At 50.4% G+C, this 18,466-nt stretch overlaps 1 protein-coding gene across 2 annotated transcripts in view; it reads left to right on the top strand.

Moving 5' to 3' along the window:
- Positions 1 to 18,466, top strand: part of POC5 (POC5 centriolar protein) — a 152,577-nt gene that overhangs the window by 35,736 nt on the left and 98,375 nt on the right. For both annotated transcript variants that reach the window (XM_075342287.1, XM_075342294.1), the window contains one exon: positions 1,837 to 2,057. In XM_075342287.1, coding sequence (XP_075198402.1) covers positions 1,837 to 2,057 — 221 coding nt within the window. The remainder of the gene's footprint in view (positions 1 to 1,836; positions 2,058 to 18,466) is intronic.

The following is an 18,466-nucleotide window of genomic DNA, read 5'->3' as shown; positions in this document are numbered from 1 at the left end:
TTGATAGAACACATTTTTATGACTGCAGCATCAGCAAATATGTTAGTTTAAAAAAAAATTGTAAAAACTTTTTTTTCTATTTAAATTTTTTTTATGCTCATAGGGATTGCAACATGAGATCGTTTCAGCACTTGTTCTGTATACAGCTATAGCAGAGTATTGCATTCTATAGTGCAAATGCCTGTGTCTGGACTTCACAGGAGTACCAACATGGCAGTCACAGGGGCCTTTGGCAAGCCTCGGCTGCAATGCTGATCTATCAATTTTTAGCCATTGTGGTGCACAGGCTGATGAGCACTAAATTTAGATGATTCTCTCAGTGATTGATAGAGACATCTAAATAGTTAATAGCAGCGACTGAAGCTTCGTTATGGCCGCTGTTAGCAAAAGGTTGCAGCTATCTACAAAAAGCCGCCATCTGTCACTTTTGAAGGGGCTTCAGCTCCTGAGCCCCCTCCACATGTGGACCCTAGTACAGATGTATAGTCAAGCACTTTTGTGCCAGGGGTTAACTTTGATTATGACGAGTCTGTTTAGTATCGTAAAATGACAAAAATAGACAGTTGCAGACCGAAATGCTAAAGCATGAAAACCATGAATGTAAAAATATAGATATGCATTACTGCTAAAGGAAATCTAAAAACAAAATGAGATATTTAGCATACAAAAATGGCCATTTTTATATCTGCCCAGTAGCCACGTCACGGCATATCTCGTACACTGGGTACCTACCCTGAACTGCAGCCTCTCTCCGGGTTTAAAAACCTCCTGTGTATGGGCGAGTAGGAGCCTGCTATAGAGGATATAGACCATACACAGGAGGTTTTTAAACCCAGAGAAAGGCTTCAGTTCAGAGTAGGTAACCAGTATACGAGATATGGCATGACGTGGCTACTGGGCAGATAAAGAAATGGCCATTTTTGTATGTTAAATATCTCATTTTTTTTTCTTTTGCATTACTGCTAAAGGAAATCTATCTATATTCTTACATTCATGGTTTTCATGCTTTAGCATTTCAGAGTGCAATGATTTTTGTCATTTGATGTCATGTTCAGTTATGCACCTTTTCACATTGCCATCTGTCTGTTTGTCTTTAGTACCGTGGACATGAAGATCATCATTAATGACCTTAAAATAATTTGGTTCATTAATGCTAATTGTTGCATCCATGTCCTGATTAGGATTTTCCATGAGCCTGTTTGTGACTGTGTAGTACAGATCAACAGTGCTACCCTATTTTGGATGATATTTAGAGTTGACTAAAACCAACATTTTCAATACCCTGGTCCATCAGCCACGTCTGTAATCCGTGGTCACTGGACCAGAGCACTGAACGTCCTTCTACCTGCAGCATCCTTGGAGTCCCTGCTGATTAGTAGGCCTCCTTGATGTCATTATGACGTGGCACATTGCATGACATCGCGGGGGCTTCTGATCATTTGAGGCGCTGGGGATGCCAACAGTTAGAGGTTCGCAGTGCTCCAACCTGCAGATCTTTTGCTCAACTTTAATGATGTTTCATCAGTTTTACAGATTTCAAATGCATATAAAGAATAGGTTATGTAAAACGTCCTACTTACATGTCAGTATTTTATACACTTTGGTTACACTTCAGTGGGTACGTTCCTTCCCTGCAAATCTGGGAGAATTGTTGCATACTGTGATTTTAGAATGGTCACCTTTTTCCTTCTTTCTTTTATTCCTTGCAATCCTTTGTCACCTGATTAAATACACATTCTAGTGATGAAACTGTCCTCTTTCTTGTTACATGTGCATTTAGTGTATGGTCAGGTAAGGCCAGCGATGATATCCTGATTGACATTACTTCTTTTTAAGTTCCTATTCTAGTTGAAGAACTTTCATTCCAAAGGACGTTTGCATCGGGTATGGAGGCGTTTTCTCCTGTTCATACGGATGAACTCTCTCTCGGTGGCTCGTCCTCTTCTGCCTCTGCTAGATCCCAGACAGAACGGATCCAAATAACACAGCTGCCTGTCTCTTCTGAAAACATGCAGCAGGTTGAAGACTTACTTGATCTATGGAGTGGTAACCTGAAGGTAGATGGATTTCTGCCAAATTTGGGGCTGGTTTTTGTCTGCACAGAACTTCTCTATGTTTATTTCTTAACGTGTGCAATAATTACCAATTCTAGGCACCTTTCTAGCCTCACGCACCTACTACAACATCAAGTTGGGTCCAGAAATATTTGAACAGTAAGGCCTAAGACATACGGCGAGAAAAACAGTGCGAGTGGAGTGCGATAAAATATTGCATTCCACTCAGACCATTGTTACTCTGTCAGCGCACATGAGCGATTATTTTCTCAGCCCCAATCGGACCGAGAAAACAATCGCAGCATGCTGCGGGTGTAATGCGAGACTCTTGCTCTCACACCCATTCAAGTGTATGGGGCGAGAGAAAGATCGCACTGCACTCGCAGTACACCGGTGTACCGTGCATGCAGAGCGAGAATGGCAATCGCTGCCTACGGAGGAGAAAGGGAGATAAATTCCTCCCTCCCCTCCTCAGAGCCGGCTTGCCCCCCGCAGCTGAGGTCCGCTCGCACGAACGGACCTCAGCCGCAGGGACACTCGCATGACACTCGGCTCTGCTGTACTGCCAGCGTGAGCAGTGTCATACGAGGGGATCGCAGTAATCCCCGTGTGGCCCCAGCCTTAATTTTGGCATTTTAACTGTTTACCAAAGCACATTCAAGATTACAGTTATATAATCAATATGGGCTGAAAGTGCAGACTCTCAGCTTTAGGGCTCCGTTCCTCTTGTGATTTTCAGGGACGAGTGCAATCCGATAAAACATCAGATTGCCCTCGCACCAGTACACAACTATGGGGCAGTGTCCATCTGCGATTGATTTCTCACGCCACGTTTAGATCGCCTGTTAATGCATTTAGTGCAAAATTTGTGGTGACCAAAAATTTAATTTTACTGTTTGGAATTTTTTTTTTTTTTGCCGCTACATCATTTACCGATCAGATCAATTGGTTTTATATTTTGATAGATTGGGCATTTCTGAACGCGGCGATACCAAATATGTGTATGTTTTCTTATTTTTTTTAACTCTTTCATTTTCAATGGGGCGAAAGGGGGGCGATTTGAAATTTTAGAGGTTTTTTTTTAAATGTTTTTTAACTTTTTTTTTTTTTTTTTATTTTATTAGGTTTTTTAGGGGACTATAATGATCAGCAATCTGATCACTCTTCCATATCTTCAGATCACAGCTACACAGCTGAGATCTGCAGATATGGTGCTTTACTCTCAAGGCTGGCGCTATGCCAGCACTGAAAGTAAGTGACTCATGTTAGCTACAGGCGTCATCGCATGACCCTCTGATACCATGACAACCACCGGAAGTCACGTGATCATGTCACGTGACTTCCGGTGGGGACGGTGGAAAGTCAAAGTAATGGTCGCGCACATTATACATTTCGCTGCCAGATTTTGGCGGCGAGATGTAAGGCGTTAATAGTCGCGGGTGGAATGCGATTCCACTCGTGACTAGCAGGCACACTTGTCAGCTGTTGAAATCAGCTGATTTGTGCGCGGATTATGGGTTGCTATGGGGTTAAGCATGCAATTTGATGTAAAACACAATAAAGGGCTGGTTAGGTAGGGTATTTAGTAATAAATATACAAATACTGGTGGGTTGGAGGGCATGTGGCACATGCCAGATTTCCTTTAACACTAGAAGTCCCAGAGAGGGGTCATTTAACATTTCTATTTTTGGAACCCAGGGAGCTCGAAATTTCTGGGACTTCTAGTGTTAAGTAGGGAAAAAATCTGGAGATGAGTCTAGTTGTGGCATTTGCATTGGGAAGCTCTTGGTGTGAACCTACAACATGGAAGCTCAAAGGAGCTATCAATGGAAGAGCAACAGACAATCAGTCGAATTAAAAAAAAAACAAGCCAATAGAAATGTTAGGAGTGGCCAAATCAAGTTTGGTACATTCTGCAAAAAACCCCCAAAAAAACCCACACTAGTATGCTTGGGAACTCAAAAAGGCCTGGACGCCCACAGATGTCAAAAGTGGCGAATGATTGCAGAATCCTTTCCATGGTGAAGAGGATCCATTAACAATACTAAGGACCAAGGGGCACTAACTTTGGGAGGAAGAAAGGCGTTTCCAGCAACTAAATAGGGAAGGGTTCTTTACAGTTAGAGCAGTCAGACTGTGGAATGCCGACCACAAGAGGTAGTAATGGTAGATGCTATAACAGCTTGTAAAAATAGGGCTGGATGATTCCTCAGTGCACACAACAATGTCAGTTATAAATGACAAAATATATAATTGGTGGAAGAAGGTTGAATTAGATGTACCTAGACTTTGCCAAAAAGAATCTAAAGGCTATGTTCAAACAGGGCATCTTTCATTGCGTTTTCTTTGTCGCTCCATTGGGAGACCCAGACAATTGGGTGTATAGCTTCTGCCTCTGGAGGCCACACAAAGTACTACACTTTAAAAAGTGTAACCCCTCCCCTCTGCCTATACACCCTCCCATGCATCACGGGCTCCTCAGTGTTATGCTTTGTGTGGAAGGAGGCACACTTCCACTCATGCATCCCATTTTAGTCAGCAGCAGCTGCTGATTTTATCGGTTGGAAGAAAAGAGGGCCCCCACAGGGCCCCCGGCATGCTCCCTTCTCACCCCACTAAGTCGGCGGTGCTGTTAAGGTTGAGGAACCCATTGCGGGTACAGAGGCTGGAGCCACATGCCGTTTTCCTTCACCATCCCTTAGAGGCTCTGGGAGAAGTGGGATCCTAACCGGTCATCCATTCACTGGGACCGGGCTCCCTCCGCAGCCCCTGTGGGAATCTGCCGGACAGGAGTCTATTTATCCTCAGGGACAGGGCCCTGCATCTAAAGGTACTCTGTGTCCCCATGGGGACGGTGCATGGAGCGCTTGTTTCACAGACGCTGCAGCAGCTGCTGGTTTGTGAAGACCGGGACTTCCGCGCCGACCGCGCCTGTTTGTCGGCCGCGGTATTAAATTTAGTCCCCGGCTTCATTGCGGCCTAGTACCATAACTCCCGCCCCCGGGCCTGCCAGTCAGGGGTAAGGGCGGGACGGTCGACCTGACGTCGGCAGTGAGGGCTGGAGCATACTTTAGGTTTCCTCCCCCCCCCTCACTGATCACTGTGGGGCCCCAGATTCCCGCACTTTACTAGTAGCCGCTCACGGCTCCCTCCTCCCCTGAGAGCTCCGGCAGCCATTTTTACACACATTCTGCCGGTGGAGGATTTCAGGAACGAGCTCTGCAGCTCTGGGAGACCTAAGGCAGGGAATCTGGTGGACACACACCGCTTTGGGCGGTCGGTAACCCACACCGGTCACCCGGTGCTGGTCCCCCTAGGGTGCCGGAGTATGTATATATATATATATATATATATATATATATATATATATTTTCTCTGTTCGGCCGGGTTGTTTTTGCTTTTGGCTATATACCCTCAGTGATCACTCTCCTAGGAGACAACAGCATGTCGTCCACAAGGAGCAAGGGCGCTAAGGCAAAGGGTTTTTTCTTCATCGTTCCTTATGGGAGACCCAAACCATGGGTGTATAGCTTCTGCCTCCGGAGGACACACAAAGTACTACACTCAAACGTGTAGCTCCTCCCTCCGGGCTATATACACCCCCTGGATGACAATCTAACCAGTTTCAATGCTTTGTGTTCAGGAGGTCACACACACATGCATTCTCTGATTTTTTCATTTTTATTTTTTTGATTTTAAAGATTTGGAAGAAAAGCGGGTCCAGTCTGGACTCCCGGCATGTCCCTTCTCACCCCACTGTGTCAGCGGTGCTGTTAAGGTTGACTTTACAAGGCTGAAGCCTTTACATGCCGTGCTCCTTCACATCCTCTGAGAGGCTCTGGGTTGAAGTGGGAGCCGTCACGGTCCTCTCTGCTTGCAGAAGACCGGTCTCCATCCGCAGCCCTGTCTGGTTCCTGCTGGAAGGAGCGTTTAACCCCCCTCAGGGACTGGCCCTGCGTCTCAAAAGCTAAGTATTGAGACGTTTTTCAGGGGTCCCGGGTACTTTTATTAGGGGGAAAGTATGTTTTTTATGTTTACTGTAAATTCCGGCCGGTTCTGGGGGTTTCCCCTGAGAACCGCGCCGACAGTGCCTGCTCGTCGGCCGCAGGTTAAAATCTAGGCCCCGGCTTCTGTTTGGGCCTAGTTTCGGTTTCATCTTCCTCTGCATGTCATTCATGCAGGGGAATAGAGTGGCGCCGCCCACCGGCCATCCAGCAGAGGGGAGGACACTCCTCTCTGAGGAGATGTTTCCCTCCCCTGCATCTCTCCTTAGCCCTCCGGTTTCCCGCTCTTGGGCTTATCTCCGCCCCCCCTCCTCCTCCCAGCGCCATTTTCTCAGCGTTTATCACACTGATCGGCGCTGGCTGCTGAATCTGCTGCTTTCCTGGAAGGCTGACGCTTTACTGGGGGTCCGAGCTGTGGAATCCGGAGGGCACACAGAGAGCGGGCTGGTAAGCCACAACCTCTGGTTGTGGGCTTTATTATACACTCTCAGGACATTCTATACGAGTGTATTCTTACTGCAGAGCTTCCACCTCAGCAGCATGTCTGTCACCCGGAGCAAGGCTGCAAACATGTACGCTATATGCACTGCATGTAAGCGCATTCTGCCAGAGCCAAGCACATACCCACATTGTGATGCCTGTGCTAACATGGTTGTGTCTCAGCCTGGAGCCTCCTCAGGGGTCCCTCCGGCTGCTCCGGCCCCGGTGGCTGAACCCCCGGCTTGGGTAGCATCCTTTTCCCAAGCTATTTCCCAGTCTTTTGCCGACTCCATGGGGCAGCTGTCCCGGACACTGCTGACCATGCATCAGCCCCCTTCTCAGGGTGCCTCTGCTGCTCCGAGTTCTGCAGAGCTCTCAGAGCATGTCCTAGGACCCCGTCCCCCTAAACGGAGACGCAGGGACCCTTCTCCTTCCTCGTCCCACGGCTCTGATTCACGAGCCGAGGTGCAGGGCGAGGAGGATTCGTTTACAGTGGGCTCAGACGCTACCTCTATGTACCCCATTGACGTGTCTGAGGGTGATGCGGATGTTAGTGACTTGATTGCATCCATTAACTCCGTACTGAACCTCAATCCACCAGAGTCAGAGGAACAAGCCTCTCTGGTAGAGATACACCAGTTTACCTCACCTAAGAGAGCTAAGAGTATGTTTTTTAACCACTCCAGTTTTCGGACCACTGTTAACAAGCCCAGGGCCTGTCCTGACAAACGCTTTCCGAAGCGTAGTTCTGATGACCGTTTTCCTTTTCCACCAGAGGTGGTTAAGGAATGGGCCCAGTCTCCAAAGGTAGACCCTCCAGTGTCCAGAATCTCAGCCCGCACAGTTGTAGCTGTGGCTGATGGCACTTCTCTTAAGGATCCCACTGACCGCCAGGTTGACCTTCTGGCCAAGTCTGTATATGAGGCGGCAGGAGCCTCGTTCTCCCCGTCTTTTGCGGCAGTGTGGGCTCTTAAGGCAGTTTCTGCCTCTCTGGCAGAGATACATTCCCTCACCAGGGACTCTATGCCTGAGATGGATGCCTTAACTTCTCAAGCTTCGGCTTTTTCATCCTACGCCATGTCTGCCATCCTGGAGGCTTCTCACCGCACGGCGGTGGCCTCCGCTAACTCCCTCGCGATCCGCAGGATCTTGTGGCTTCGAGAGTGGAAAGCAGACGCTTCCTCTAAGAAGTTCCTTGCGAGTCTTCCTTTTTCTGGGTCCCGGCTGTTTGGTGAACAACTGGATGAAATAATTAAGGAAGCTACTGGCGGGAAGAGTACTTCCTTGCCACAAACTAAAGCCAGGAAACCTGTCCAGGGTAGGAACCAATCGAGGTTTCGTTCCTTTCGTTCCTCTAACTGGTCATCCTCTAAGCCCTCGACCTCGTCCACCACCGCAGCCAAGGATCGTAAACCCAACTGGCGCGCGAAGCCGCGTCCTCAAAAGACCGGAGGAGCCGCTGCCACTAAGGCAGCCTCCTCTTGACTATCTGGCTGCGCTAGCAACGTCCTTGGTCGGTGGCAGGCTCTCCCACTTTGGCGACGTGTGGTTTCAACACGTCTCCGATCAGTGGGTGCGAGATATCTCCCACGGCTACAGGATAGAATTTTCTTCCAGCCCGCCAAACAGATTTTTTCTGTCCACCCCCCCCCCCCTGCTCCAAAGCCGCCGCCTTCTCTCAGGCCGTGGCATCCCTGCAGGCCAACGGTGTAATAGTTCCGGTTCCCTCCCGGGAACGGTTCAGCGGTTTCTACTCAAACCTCTTTCTAGTTCCCAAGAAGGACGGTTCCTTCCGGCCCATCCTGGATCTCAAGCTTCTCAACAAGCATGTTCAGGTGCGGCACTTTCGCATGGAATCTCTGAGATCGGTCATTGCCTCAATGACCCAAGGAGATTTTCTGGCATCCATCGACATCAGAGATGCCTATCTGCATGTGCCTATTGCGGTTTCACACCAGCGTTGGCTACGCTTTGCAATCGGAGAGGAACATTTCCAATTCGTGGCTCTCCCCTTCGGCTTAGCCACGGCCCCTCGAGTATTCACCAAGGTCATGGCAGCAGTGGTTGCGGTTCTGCACCTCCAGGGGTTGGCAGTGATTCCTTACCTGGACGACCTTCTAGTCAAGGCCTCATCCAGTGCAGACTGCCAACGGAGTGTCTCACTCACGCTCGCCACGCTCGTTCAGTTCGGGTGGCTTGTCAACCTGCCCAAGTCCACTCTGACCCCGACCCAGGTGCTTCTTTACCTAGGGATGCAATTCGAGACTCTGCCGGCACTTGTCAAGTTGCCCTTAGTCAAACAGCAGTCCCTTCGTCTGGCGGTGCGCTCTCTGCTGAGGCACCGCCGTCATTCATCAGACACCTCATGCAGGTGCTAGGTCAGATGGTGGCATCAATGGAAGCGGTTCCCTTTGCCCAGTTCCATCTGCGTCCCCTGCAGCTGGACATTCTCCGCTGTTGGGACAAGCGGATCTCTTCCTTGCACAGGCTGGTGGTTCTGTCGTCACAGACCAGGAGCTCCCTTCAGTGGTGGCTTCGGCCCCTCTCTCTGTCTCAGGGACGCTCCTTCCTGACTCCGTCCTGGGTGATCCTCACCACGGATGCCAGCCTCTCCGGTTGGGGAGCAGTATTTCTCCATCACCGAGCACAGGGCACTTGGACTCCGTCCGAATCAGCCCTCTCGATCAATGTGCTGGAGATCAGAGCTGTGTTTCTAGCTCTCCTAGCCTTTCACCACCTGTTGGCGGGCAGGCACATTCGAGTTCAGTCGGACAACGCGACAGCGGTTGCCTACATCAATCACCAGGGCGGGACTCACAGCCGTCTGGCGATGTTGGAGGTTCAACGAATCCTCCAGTGGACGGAGGACTCCAAGTCCACCATATCTGCAGTCCACATCCCAGGCGTAGAAAACTGGGAGGCCGATTATCTCAGCCGTCAAACCGTGGACAGCGGCGAGTGGGCCCTGCATCCGTCAGTGTTCAGATCAATCTGCCGCAAGTGGGGCACTCCGGAAGTGGATCTAATGGCATCCCGGCACAACAACAAGGTTCCGGTTTACATGGCTCGCTCCCACGATCCTCAGGCCTTCGCAGCGGACGCACTGGTTCGAGATTGGTCTCAGTTCCATCTGGCCTATGTGTTTCCCCCTCTAGCTCTTTTGCCCAGGGTTCTGCGCAAGATCGGAATGGAGGGCCGTCGAGTCATAATCATTGCTCCGGACTGGCCCAGGCGAGCTTGGTACCCAGACCTGCTCCGTCTGTCCATAGGGGTGCCGTGGCACCTCCCGGACCGCCCAGACCTTCTCTCTCAAGGTCCGTTCTTCCGCCAGAATTCTGCGGCTCTCAGATTGACGGCGTGGCTCTTGAGTCCTGGATCCTGACGGCTTCAGGCATTCCCTCTGAGGTCATCTCCACTATGACTCAGGCTCGGAAGTCTTCCTCGGCCAAGATTTACCACAGGACTTGGAGGATTTTCCTGTCCTGGTGTCGCTCTTCCGGCCATGCCCCTTGGCCGTTCTCCTTGCCGACCATCCTGTCTTTTCTACAGTCCGGTCTACAGCTAGGACTGTCCCTCAATTCCCTCAAGGGACAGGTGTCGGCTCTGTCGGTATTGTTCCAGCGGCGTATCGCCCGACTGGCTCAGGTGCGCACCTTCATGCAGGGCGCATCTCACATCATTCCTCCTTACCGGCGGCCCTTGGATCCCTGGGACCTTAATCTGGTCCTCACGGCCTTACAGAAACCCCCCTTTGAGCCTCTCAGGGAGGTTCCTTTGTTTAGACTTTCACAGAAAGTTGTTTTTCTAGTAGCCATAACCTCTCTCAGGAGAGTTTCTGATTTGGCTGCGCTCTCTTCGGAATCCCCCTTTTTGGTGTTTCACCAAGACAAGGTGGTTCTTCGACCGACTCCGGACTTTCTCCCTAAGGTGGTGTCTCCTTTCCACCTTAACCAGGACATTTCATTGCTTTCTCTTTGTCCGGCCCCTGTGCATCGCTTTGAGAAGGCGTTGCATTCCTTAGATTCGGAGCGCCCGCACCAAATCTATGTGTCACGCACCGCCATTTTTAGGCAGTGCACCTCACTTTTTGTGCTAACCACTGGTCAGCGCAAGGGTCTCGCTGCTTCTAAACCGACCCTAGCTCGTTGGATCAGGTCGGCTATCACCGATGCCTACCAGTGTTCTCAGGTGCCTCCTCCGCCAGGGATTAAGGCGCACTCGACCAGAGCTGTCGGTGCCTCCTGGGCTTTCAGGCACCAGGCTACGGCTCAGCAGGTTTGTCAGGCTGCCACGTGGTCCAGTCTGCACACTTTTTCGAAGCACTACCAAGTGCATGCTCATGCTTCGGCAGATGCGAGCTTGGGCAGATGCGTTCTTCAGGCGGCTGTCGCCCATTTGTGAAGTTAGGTTTTGCCTACTTCTCAGTTTGGTTTATTTCCCACCCATGGACTGCTTTGGAACGTCCCATGGTTTGGGTCTCCCATAAGGAACGATGAAGAAAAAGAGAATTTTGTTTACTTACCGTAAATTCTTTTTCTTATAGTTCCGACATGGGAGACCCAGCACCCTCCCTGTTGCCTGTTGGCAGTTTTTTGTTCCGTGTGTTTCACCGGCTGTTGTTAGTAGACAGAGTTCCGGTCTTTCCGAGTTTTACTCTCTCTACTTATGGGTGGATGTCCTCCTTCAGCTTTTGCACTGAACTGGTTAGATTGTCATCCAGGGGGTGTATATAGCCCGGAGGGAGGAGCTACACGTTTGAGTGTAGTACTTTGTGTGTCCTCCGGAGGCAGAAGCTATACACCCATGGTTTGGGTCTCCCATGTCGGAACTATAAGAAAAAGAATTTACGGTAAGTAAACAATATTCTCTTTTTTGCAACCTGTACCTCTTGTGGGGCTATGTTACCTGCGGGTTCCACCTACCCTCACTGTGAGCAATGCTCGACCCCTGTTGCACTTGCTCAGCCGGAGCCTCGGTCACTAGTGGGCCCCTCGGCTCAGGCAGACCCTCCTGCTTCCCCTGTCCAGGCGGCAGGGACAGAGTTTGCGGTTTTTGCTGAGAAACTCTCTGAGTCGCTTTCACAATCCATGGCTCAGTCTATGGACAAATGGTCTGCCAAGCTACTAGAAGCCTTGCAGTCCAGACCGGTCCTTACACAGGCCCCGGGCACTGTTGGATCATCGCCTCCAGGCCCCTCTCGGTCGGCGCCGCAGCGTGCTCCCGGGGTGGCCCCTAGGTCTCACGTGGAGGACTCCGGCACGGACCACAGTCCCAGACCGGCTAAGCGGGCTCGCTGGGAATCTTCCCCGACTTCCTCACGCTGCTCGGGGTCTCAGCTTGAGGACTCTCTGGAGGATGAGGCGGACGTCGCAGCTCAGGGCTCTGACCCTGACGTTGCTCTCAATCTTGATACACCTGAAGGGGACGCCATAGTAAATGACCTTATAGCGTCCATCAACCAGGTGCTAGATCTTTCTCCCCCAACACCACCTATAGAGGAGTCGGCTTCGCAGCAGGAGAAACACCAGTTTAGGTTTCCCAAACGTACACTGAGTGCGTTTTTCGATCACTCTAACTTCAGAGATGCTGTCCAGAAGCACAGAGCATTTCCGGACAAGCGCTTTACTAAGCGCCTTAATGACACACGTTACCCCTTCCCCTCTGACGTAGTTAAGGGTTGGGCTCAATGTCCCAAGGTGGATCCTCCAGTCTCTAGACTGGCGGCTAGATCTGTAGTATCAGTTGCAGATGGCTCATCGCTCAAGGATGCCACTGACAGGCAGATAGAGCTCCTGGTGAAATCCATCTATGAAGCCACAGGCGCGTCTTTTGCCCCGGCCTTTGCAGCCGTGTGGGCACTCCAAGCTATCTCAGCTTGTCTGTCTGAGATTAATGCGGTCACACGTACCTCTGCTCCGCAAGTTGTGTCTTTGACTTCTCAGGCGTCGGCTTTTTCGTCCTACACCATGAACGCCGTCCTGGACTCTGCTAGCCGTACAGCGGTAGCATCCGCTAATTCGGTGGCAGTCCGCAGGGCCATGTGGCTACGCGAATGGAAGGCAGACTCTGCTTCCAAGAAGTTCTTAACCGGTTTGCCATTTTCTGGCGACCGATTGTTTGGCGAACGATTGGATGAAATTAAGGAATCCAAGGGAAAGGACTCGTCCTTACCCCAGTCCAAACCGAAGAGACCTCAGCAACGGAAAATACAACCGAGGTTTCGGTCCTTTCGGCCCTCAGCCAAGTCCCAATCCTCCTCGTCCAACAGGCCAGAGAAGGGCCAGAGGAACTCTTATGCGTGGCAGTCTAAGTCACGCCCCCAAAAAACCGCCGGAGGCACTGCCTCCAAGGCGGCATCCTCATGACTTTCGGCCTCCCCGAACCACATCCTCGGTCGCTGGCAGGCTCTCCCGCTTTTGCGACGCCTGGTGGCCACATGTCCAAGACCGATGGGTGAGAGACATTCTGTCTCACGGTTACAGGATAGAGTTCAGCTCTCGTCCTCCGACTCGTTTCTTCAGAACATCTCCGCCCCCATCTCGGGCCGGAGCACTTTTTCAGGCTGCGGGCGTTCTGAAGTCAGAAGGAGTGGTGATTCCCGTTCCCCCTCAGGAACATGGTCACGGCTTCTACTCCAACTTGTTCGTGGTGCCAAAGAAGGACGGATCATTCCGTCCCGTTCTGGACCTCAAACTGCTCAACAGGCATGTGAGCACCAGAAGGTTTCGGATGGAATCTCTCCGCTCGGTCATCGCTTCGATGTCACAAGGAGACTTCCTAGCATCGATCGACATCAAGGATGCTTATCTCCATGTGCCGATCGCACCCGAGCATCAACGCTTCCTGCGTTTCGCCATCGGGGACGAACACCTTCAGTTCGTGGCATTGCCCTTCGGACTGGCGACAGCCCCAAGGGTGTTCACCAAGGTCATGGCATCTGTTGTGGCGGTCCTGCATTCTCAGGGCCACTCGGTGATTCCCTACTTAGACGATCTTCTGGTCAGGGCACCCTCTCAGATGGCGTGTCAAAACAGCCTTTCCGTCGCTCTGGCGACTCTCCAGTAGTTCGGGTGGATCATCAACTTCCCAAAATCCAAGTTGACACCGACCCAATCACTGACGTACCTTGGGATGGAGTTTCATACTCAGTCAGCAGTAGTCATGCTACCGCTGGACAAACAGCTTTCGCTGCAGGCAGGGGTGCAATCTCTTCTTCGGGGTCAGTCACACCCCTTGAGGCGCCTCATGCACTACCTGGGGAAGATGGTGGCAGCGATGGAGGCAGTGCCCTTCGCGCAATTCCATCTGCGGCCACTCCAGTGGGACATTCTCCGCAAATGGGACAGGAGGTCGACTTCCCTCGACAGGAACGTCTCTCTTTCCCTTGCAACCAAGACGTCACTTCAGTGGTGGCTCCTTCCCAACTCTCTGTCGCAGGGAAAATCCTTCCTACCCCCCACCTGGGCTGTGGTCACCACGGATGCGAGCCTGTCAGGGTGGGGGGCGGATTTTCTTCACCACAGGGCTCAGGGAACCTGGACTCCGATGGAGTCATCCCTTCAGATCAATATTCTGGAGATAAGGGCAGTGTATCTAGCCCTATTGACCTTTCATCGGTGGCTGGAGGGCAGGCAGATCCGGATCCAGTCGGACAACGCCACTGCCGTCGCATACATCAACCACCAAGGCGGCACTCGCAGTCGTCAAGCCTTCCAGGAAGTCCGACGGATTCTGCAGTGGGTGGAAGCCACAGCTTCCACCATCTCCGCAGTTCACATCCCGGGCGTAGAAAACTGGGAAGCAGATTTTCTCAGTCGACAGGGCATGGACGCGGGGGAATGGTCTCTTCACCCAGACGTGTTTCGAGAGATCTGTCGCCGCTGGGGAACGCCGGACGTCGATCTCATGGCGTCACGGCACAACAACAAAGTCCCGGCATTCATGGCCCGGTCTCAGGATCACAGAGCTCTGGCGGCGGACGCATTAGTTCAGGATTGGTCGCAGTTTCGACTGCCCTATGTATTTCCTCCTCTGGCGATGCTGCCCAGAGTGTTGCGCAAAATCAGGTCCGACTGTCGTCGCGCCATTCTCGTCGCCCCAGATTGGCCGAGGCGGTCGTGGTACCCGGATCTGTGGCATCTCACGGTGGGTCAACCGTGGGCGCTCCCAGACCGCCCAGACTTGCTGTAACAAGGGCCGTTTTTCCATCTGAATTCTGCGGCCCTCAACCTGACTGTGTGGCTATTGAGTCCTGGCTCCTAGCGTCCTCAGGGTTATCTCAGGATGTCATTGCCACTATGAGACAGGCCAGGAAACCAACGTCCGCCAAGATCTATCACAGGTCTTGGAGGATCTTCTTATCCTGGTGCTCTGATAATGGTTTTACTCCCTGGCCCTTTGCCTTACCCACTTTTCTTTCATTCCTTCAATCCGGAATGGACAAGGGTTTGTCTCTAGGCTCTCTCAAGGGTCAAGTATCGGCGCTATCCGTATTTTTTCAAAAGCGTCTAGCCAGGCTTCCGCAGGTCCGCACGTTCCTGCAGGGAGTTTGCCACATAGTCCCACCTTACAAGCGTCCGCTGGAACCCTGGGACCTTAACAGGGTGCTAATGGCTCTTCAAAAACCACCTTTCAAGCCGCTGCGGGATGTCTCTTTATCACGTCTTTCGCAGAAGGTGGCATTTCTAGTGGCAGTTACATCGCTCCGTAGAGTGTCGGAGCTGGCAGCGCTGTCATGCAAAGCCCCCTTCCTGGTTTTTCACCAGGATAAGGTGGTTCTGCGTCCGGTCCCGGAATTTCTCCCTAAGGTGGTATCCCCTTTTAATCTCAATCAGGATATCTCCTTGCCTTCATTTTGCCCTCATCCAATTCACCAGTGTGAAAAGGATTTGCACTCATTAGATCTGGTGAGAGCACTCCGGCTCTACGTGTCTCGCACGGCGCCCTTGCGCCGTTCAGATGCGCTCTTTGTCCTTGTCGCTGGCCAGCGTAAGGGTTCGCAGGCTTCCAAGTCAACCTTGGCTCGGTGGATCAAGGAACCGATTCTTGAAGCCTACCGTTCTTCTGGGCTTCCGCTTCCTTTGGGGCTGAAAGCCCATTCTACCAGAGCCGTGGGTGCGTCCTGGGCATCGCGGCACCAGGCTACGGCTCAGCAGGTGTGTCAGGCAGCTACCTGGTCTAGTCTGCACACTTTCACGAAACACTATCAGGTGCATACCTATGCTTCGGCAGACGCCAGTCTAGGTAGGCGAGTCCTTCAGGCGGCGGTTGCCCACCTGTAAGAGGGGGTCGTTTTCGGCTCTTTTTTATCGAGGTATTCTTTTAACCACCCAGGGACTGCTTTTGGACGTCCCAATTGTCTGGGTCTCCCAATGGAGCGACAAAGAAGAAGGGAATTTTGTTTACTTACCGTAAATTCCTTTTCTTCTAGCTCCTATTGGGAGACCCAGCACCCGCCCCTGTTCCCTTCGGGCTGTTTGTTCTTTTGTGTACACATGTTGTTCATGTTCAATTGTTCTTTTGGTTCATGGTTTCAGTTCTCCGAACATCCTTCGGATTGAATTTACCTTAGACCAATTTATAAGTTTCCTCCTTCCTGCTTTTGCACCAAAACTGAGGAGCCCGTGATGCACGGGAGGGTGTATAGGCAGAGGGGAGGGGTTACACTTTTTAAAGTGTAATACTTTGTGTGGCCTCTGGAGGCAGAAGCTATACACCCAATTGTCTGGGTCTCCCAATAGGAGCTAGAAGAAAAGGAATTTATGGTAAGTAAACAAAATTCCCTTCTTTTTGGATGCGTTTTTGATGTCATAAAGATGCATGCATTTCCTTCTCCCAGCAAAGTCTGAGATTTCTATTTTGCTGTCCACACTGGGCATCTTTATTTGTCCGCATCTTGGCTGTGTTTTTGAAGATGCAGCATGTCAGTTCTTTTTGCGTTTTCCATTGTTTTTCAGCCCTTACCAGTCAAAAGATTTGACTTAAAAAATGCATTGGGCAAAATGCCGTAAAAATGCGTCAAAAAGCGTATGCGTTATTTTATGCGTTTTTGACGTGGGTGCATTTTTTGTGCGTTCTTTGGGGCCAAAAATGCGGCATCTTTGTGGTTAGAAAAGATGCACTGTGTGAACATAGCCAAAGAAGTCCTCCATATCTGGAGAAGCATTTTATGGACAGAGGACACTAAAATCAACCTGTACCAGACTGATGGGAAGAAGAAAGTGTGGAGAATACTTGGAACGGGCTCATGATCCAAAGCACACCACATCCTCTGTAACACATGGAGGAGTCAGTGTGATGGCCGGACACGCATGGCTTTCAATGGCTCTGGGTCACTAGTGTTTATTGATGATGTGACTGAAGACCGAAGCAGCCGGATGAATACTGAAGCGTACAGGGCGATACTTTCTGATCAGATGTAACCAAACGCAGCCTCAAAGGTTGATTGACCTTCACAGTACAGATAATGACCCAGAACATACTGCTAAAGCAAGCCAGGAGTTTTTTAAGGCAAACAAGTGGAATTTTCTGTAATGGCCGAGTTAATCATATGATCTCAACCCGATCGAGTACTTACTCAGAACTGGAGGCATTCACAGCTGGCTAGACCAGACGTACTTGGAGGGGTTTTTTTGTGGCGATTCTTCCCACAGGAGTCATAAGACCTTGCTCCCACCCTTTCGTTCCTAGAAGACTGGTCCTTCAAACTTGCTCCCTAATGGCATGCTCTATTCAAGACATCATCTAAGCCTTCCACTTCTAAGACGTCTTCAACGTTAAAGGGGTTTTCCCATGAACAAAGTTCATTTTAATCAATAGGTTTTGGAATAGTAATAAATTCCACAATTGGATGTTTAAAAAAAAATGTTCCTGTGCTGAGATCTTAAATATGCAAATTGTCTCTTCAGACAGGAAGAGAACTTGAATTCTAGGGCCACCTATTAGAAGTAGCAATCCTAAAAGTCATTATTGACCCTTCATTAAGCCTTGCCATATGACTTCAGATAAAGCCAAACCAGAGTTTCAATTTGCAGACATGGTGTTTCAGGGCATTGCCCCTCGTCAGTGCAAAGTACAAGATCTGATTTGGCTAGGTGAGAGGCTAAAACTGAGATCTAAGAGGTACTGTTTCGTAAAGTGGAGAGTGACATGCCAGGTCTGGGTTGCCAGGCATTTAAGTCCCGACAAACTGGCATGCCAGACCTGACATGTCAGTCTATGCATAGAGAAACCTTACGCCTTAGATAATGTTATAAATGTGATCTTGCTGTGTAATGGCTGTGTCTGACCATGCAGGAACGTTTTCTGAACATATGATATCTGGGCAAGGAGGAAGCAAAATAGTAAACAGACAGGACAGCATTAGATTGCAGTTGTTGCTTTCTGAGAGGTAAAACCTTTCCTTGCTGGTTTTTAAACAGGTTTTACCTCTCAGAAACAAATAATCAGCTTTATCCTATGCTGTCCTGTATATTCTTTTGTTCCCTCCCTGCCCTGGAGATGTGTATATGCCCACCATGTGCCTGTATGGTCAGACATGGCCATTACACAGTACATATCAGGGGCACATGGGTAAGATATTATCTCAGCACAGGAACATTTTGCTTCTAACCACATCGTCTGTATCTGTTCGGGGCAGTTTGTGCCTACTGGTCTGTTACTGAAACATTTAGGGGTGCAATTCGCTCCTTGTGATCTCCTATTGACAAGGGTGTGGCAGCTTCCAAATCAGTCATTGTGATGTGGATTCAGGCCTCCATTGTTTGAGTACCGTATTTTCTGGCTTATAAGATGACTTTTTAACCCCTGAAAATCTTCTCAAAAGTCGGGGGTCGTCTTACACGCCCGGGGTGTGATCACTTTACACACAATAAAAGATATTCTCAGCCCTTCTCTGTGCCCGCGCTGTCTCCAGCTGTTTCTTGCAG

This window comes from Anomaloglossus baeobatrachus, chromosome 1 (assembly GCF_048569485.1).
Source record: "Anomaloglossus baeobatrachus isolate aAnoBae1 chromosome 1, aAnoBae1.hap1, whole genome shotgun sequence".
Lineage (NCBI taxonomy): Eukaryota > Metazoa > Chordata > Amphibia > Anura > Aromobatidae > Anomaloglossus > Anomaloglossus baeobatrachus.
The sequence above is the reverse complement of the archived record's forward strand: the minus strand, read 5'-3'. Positions and strand labels throughout refer to the sequence as shown.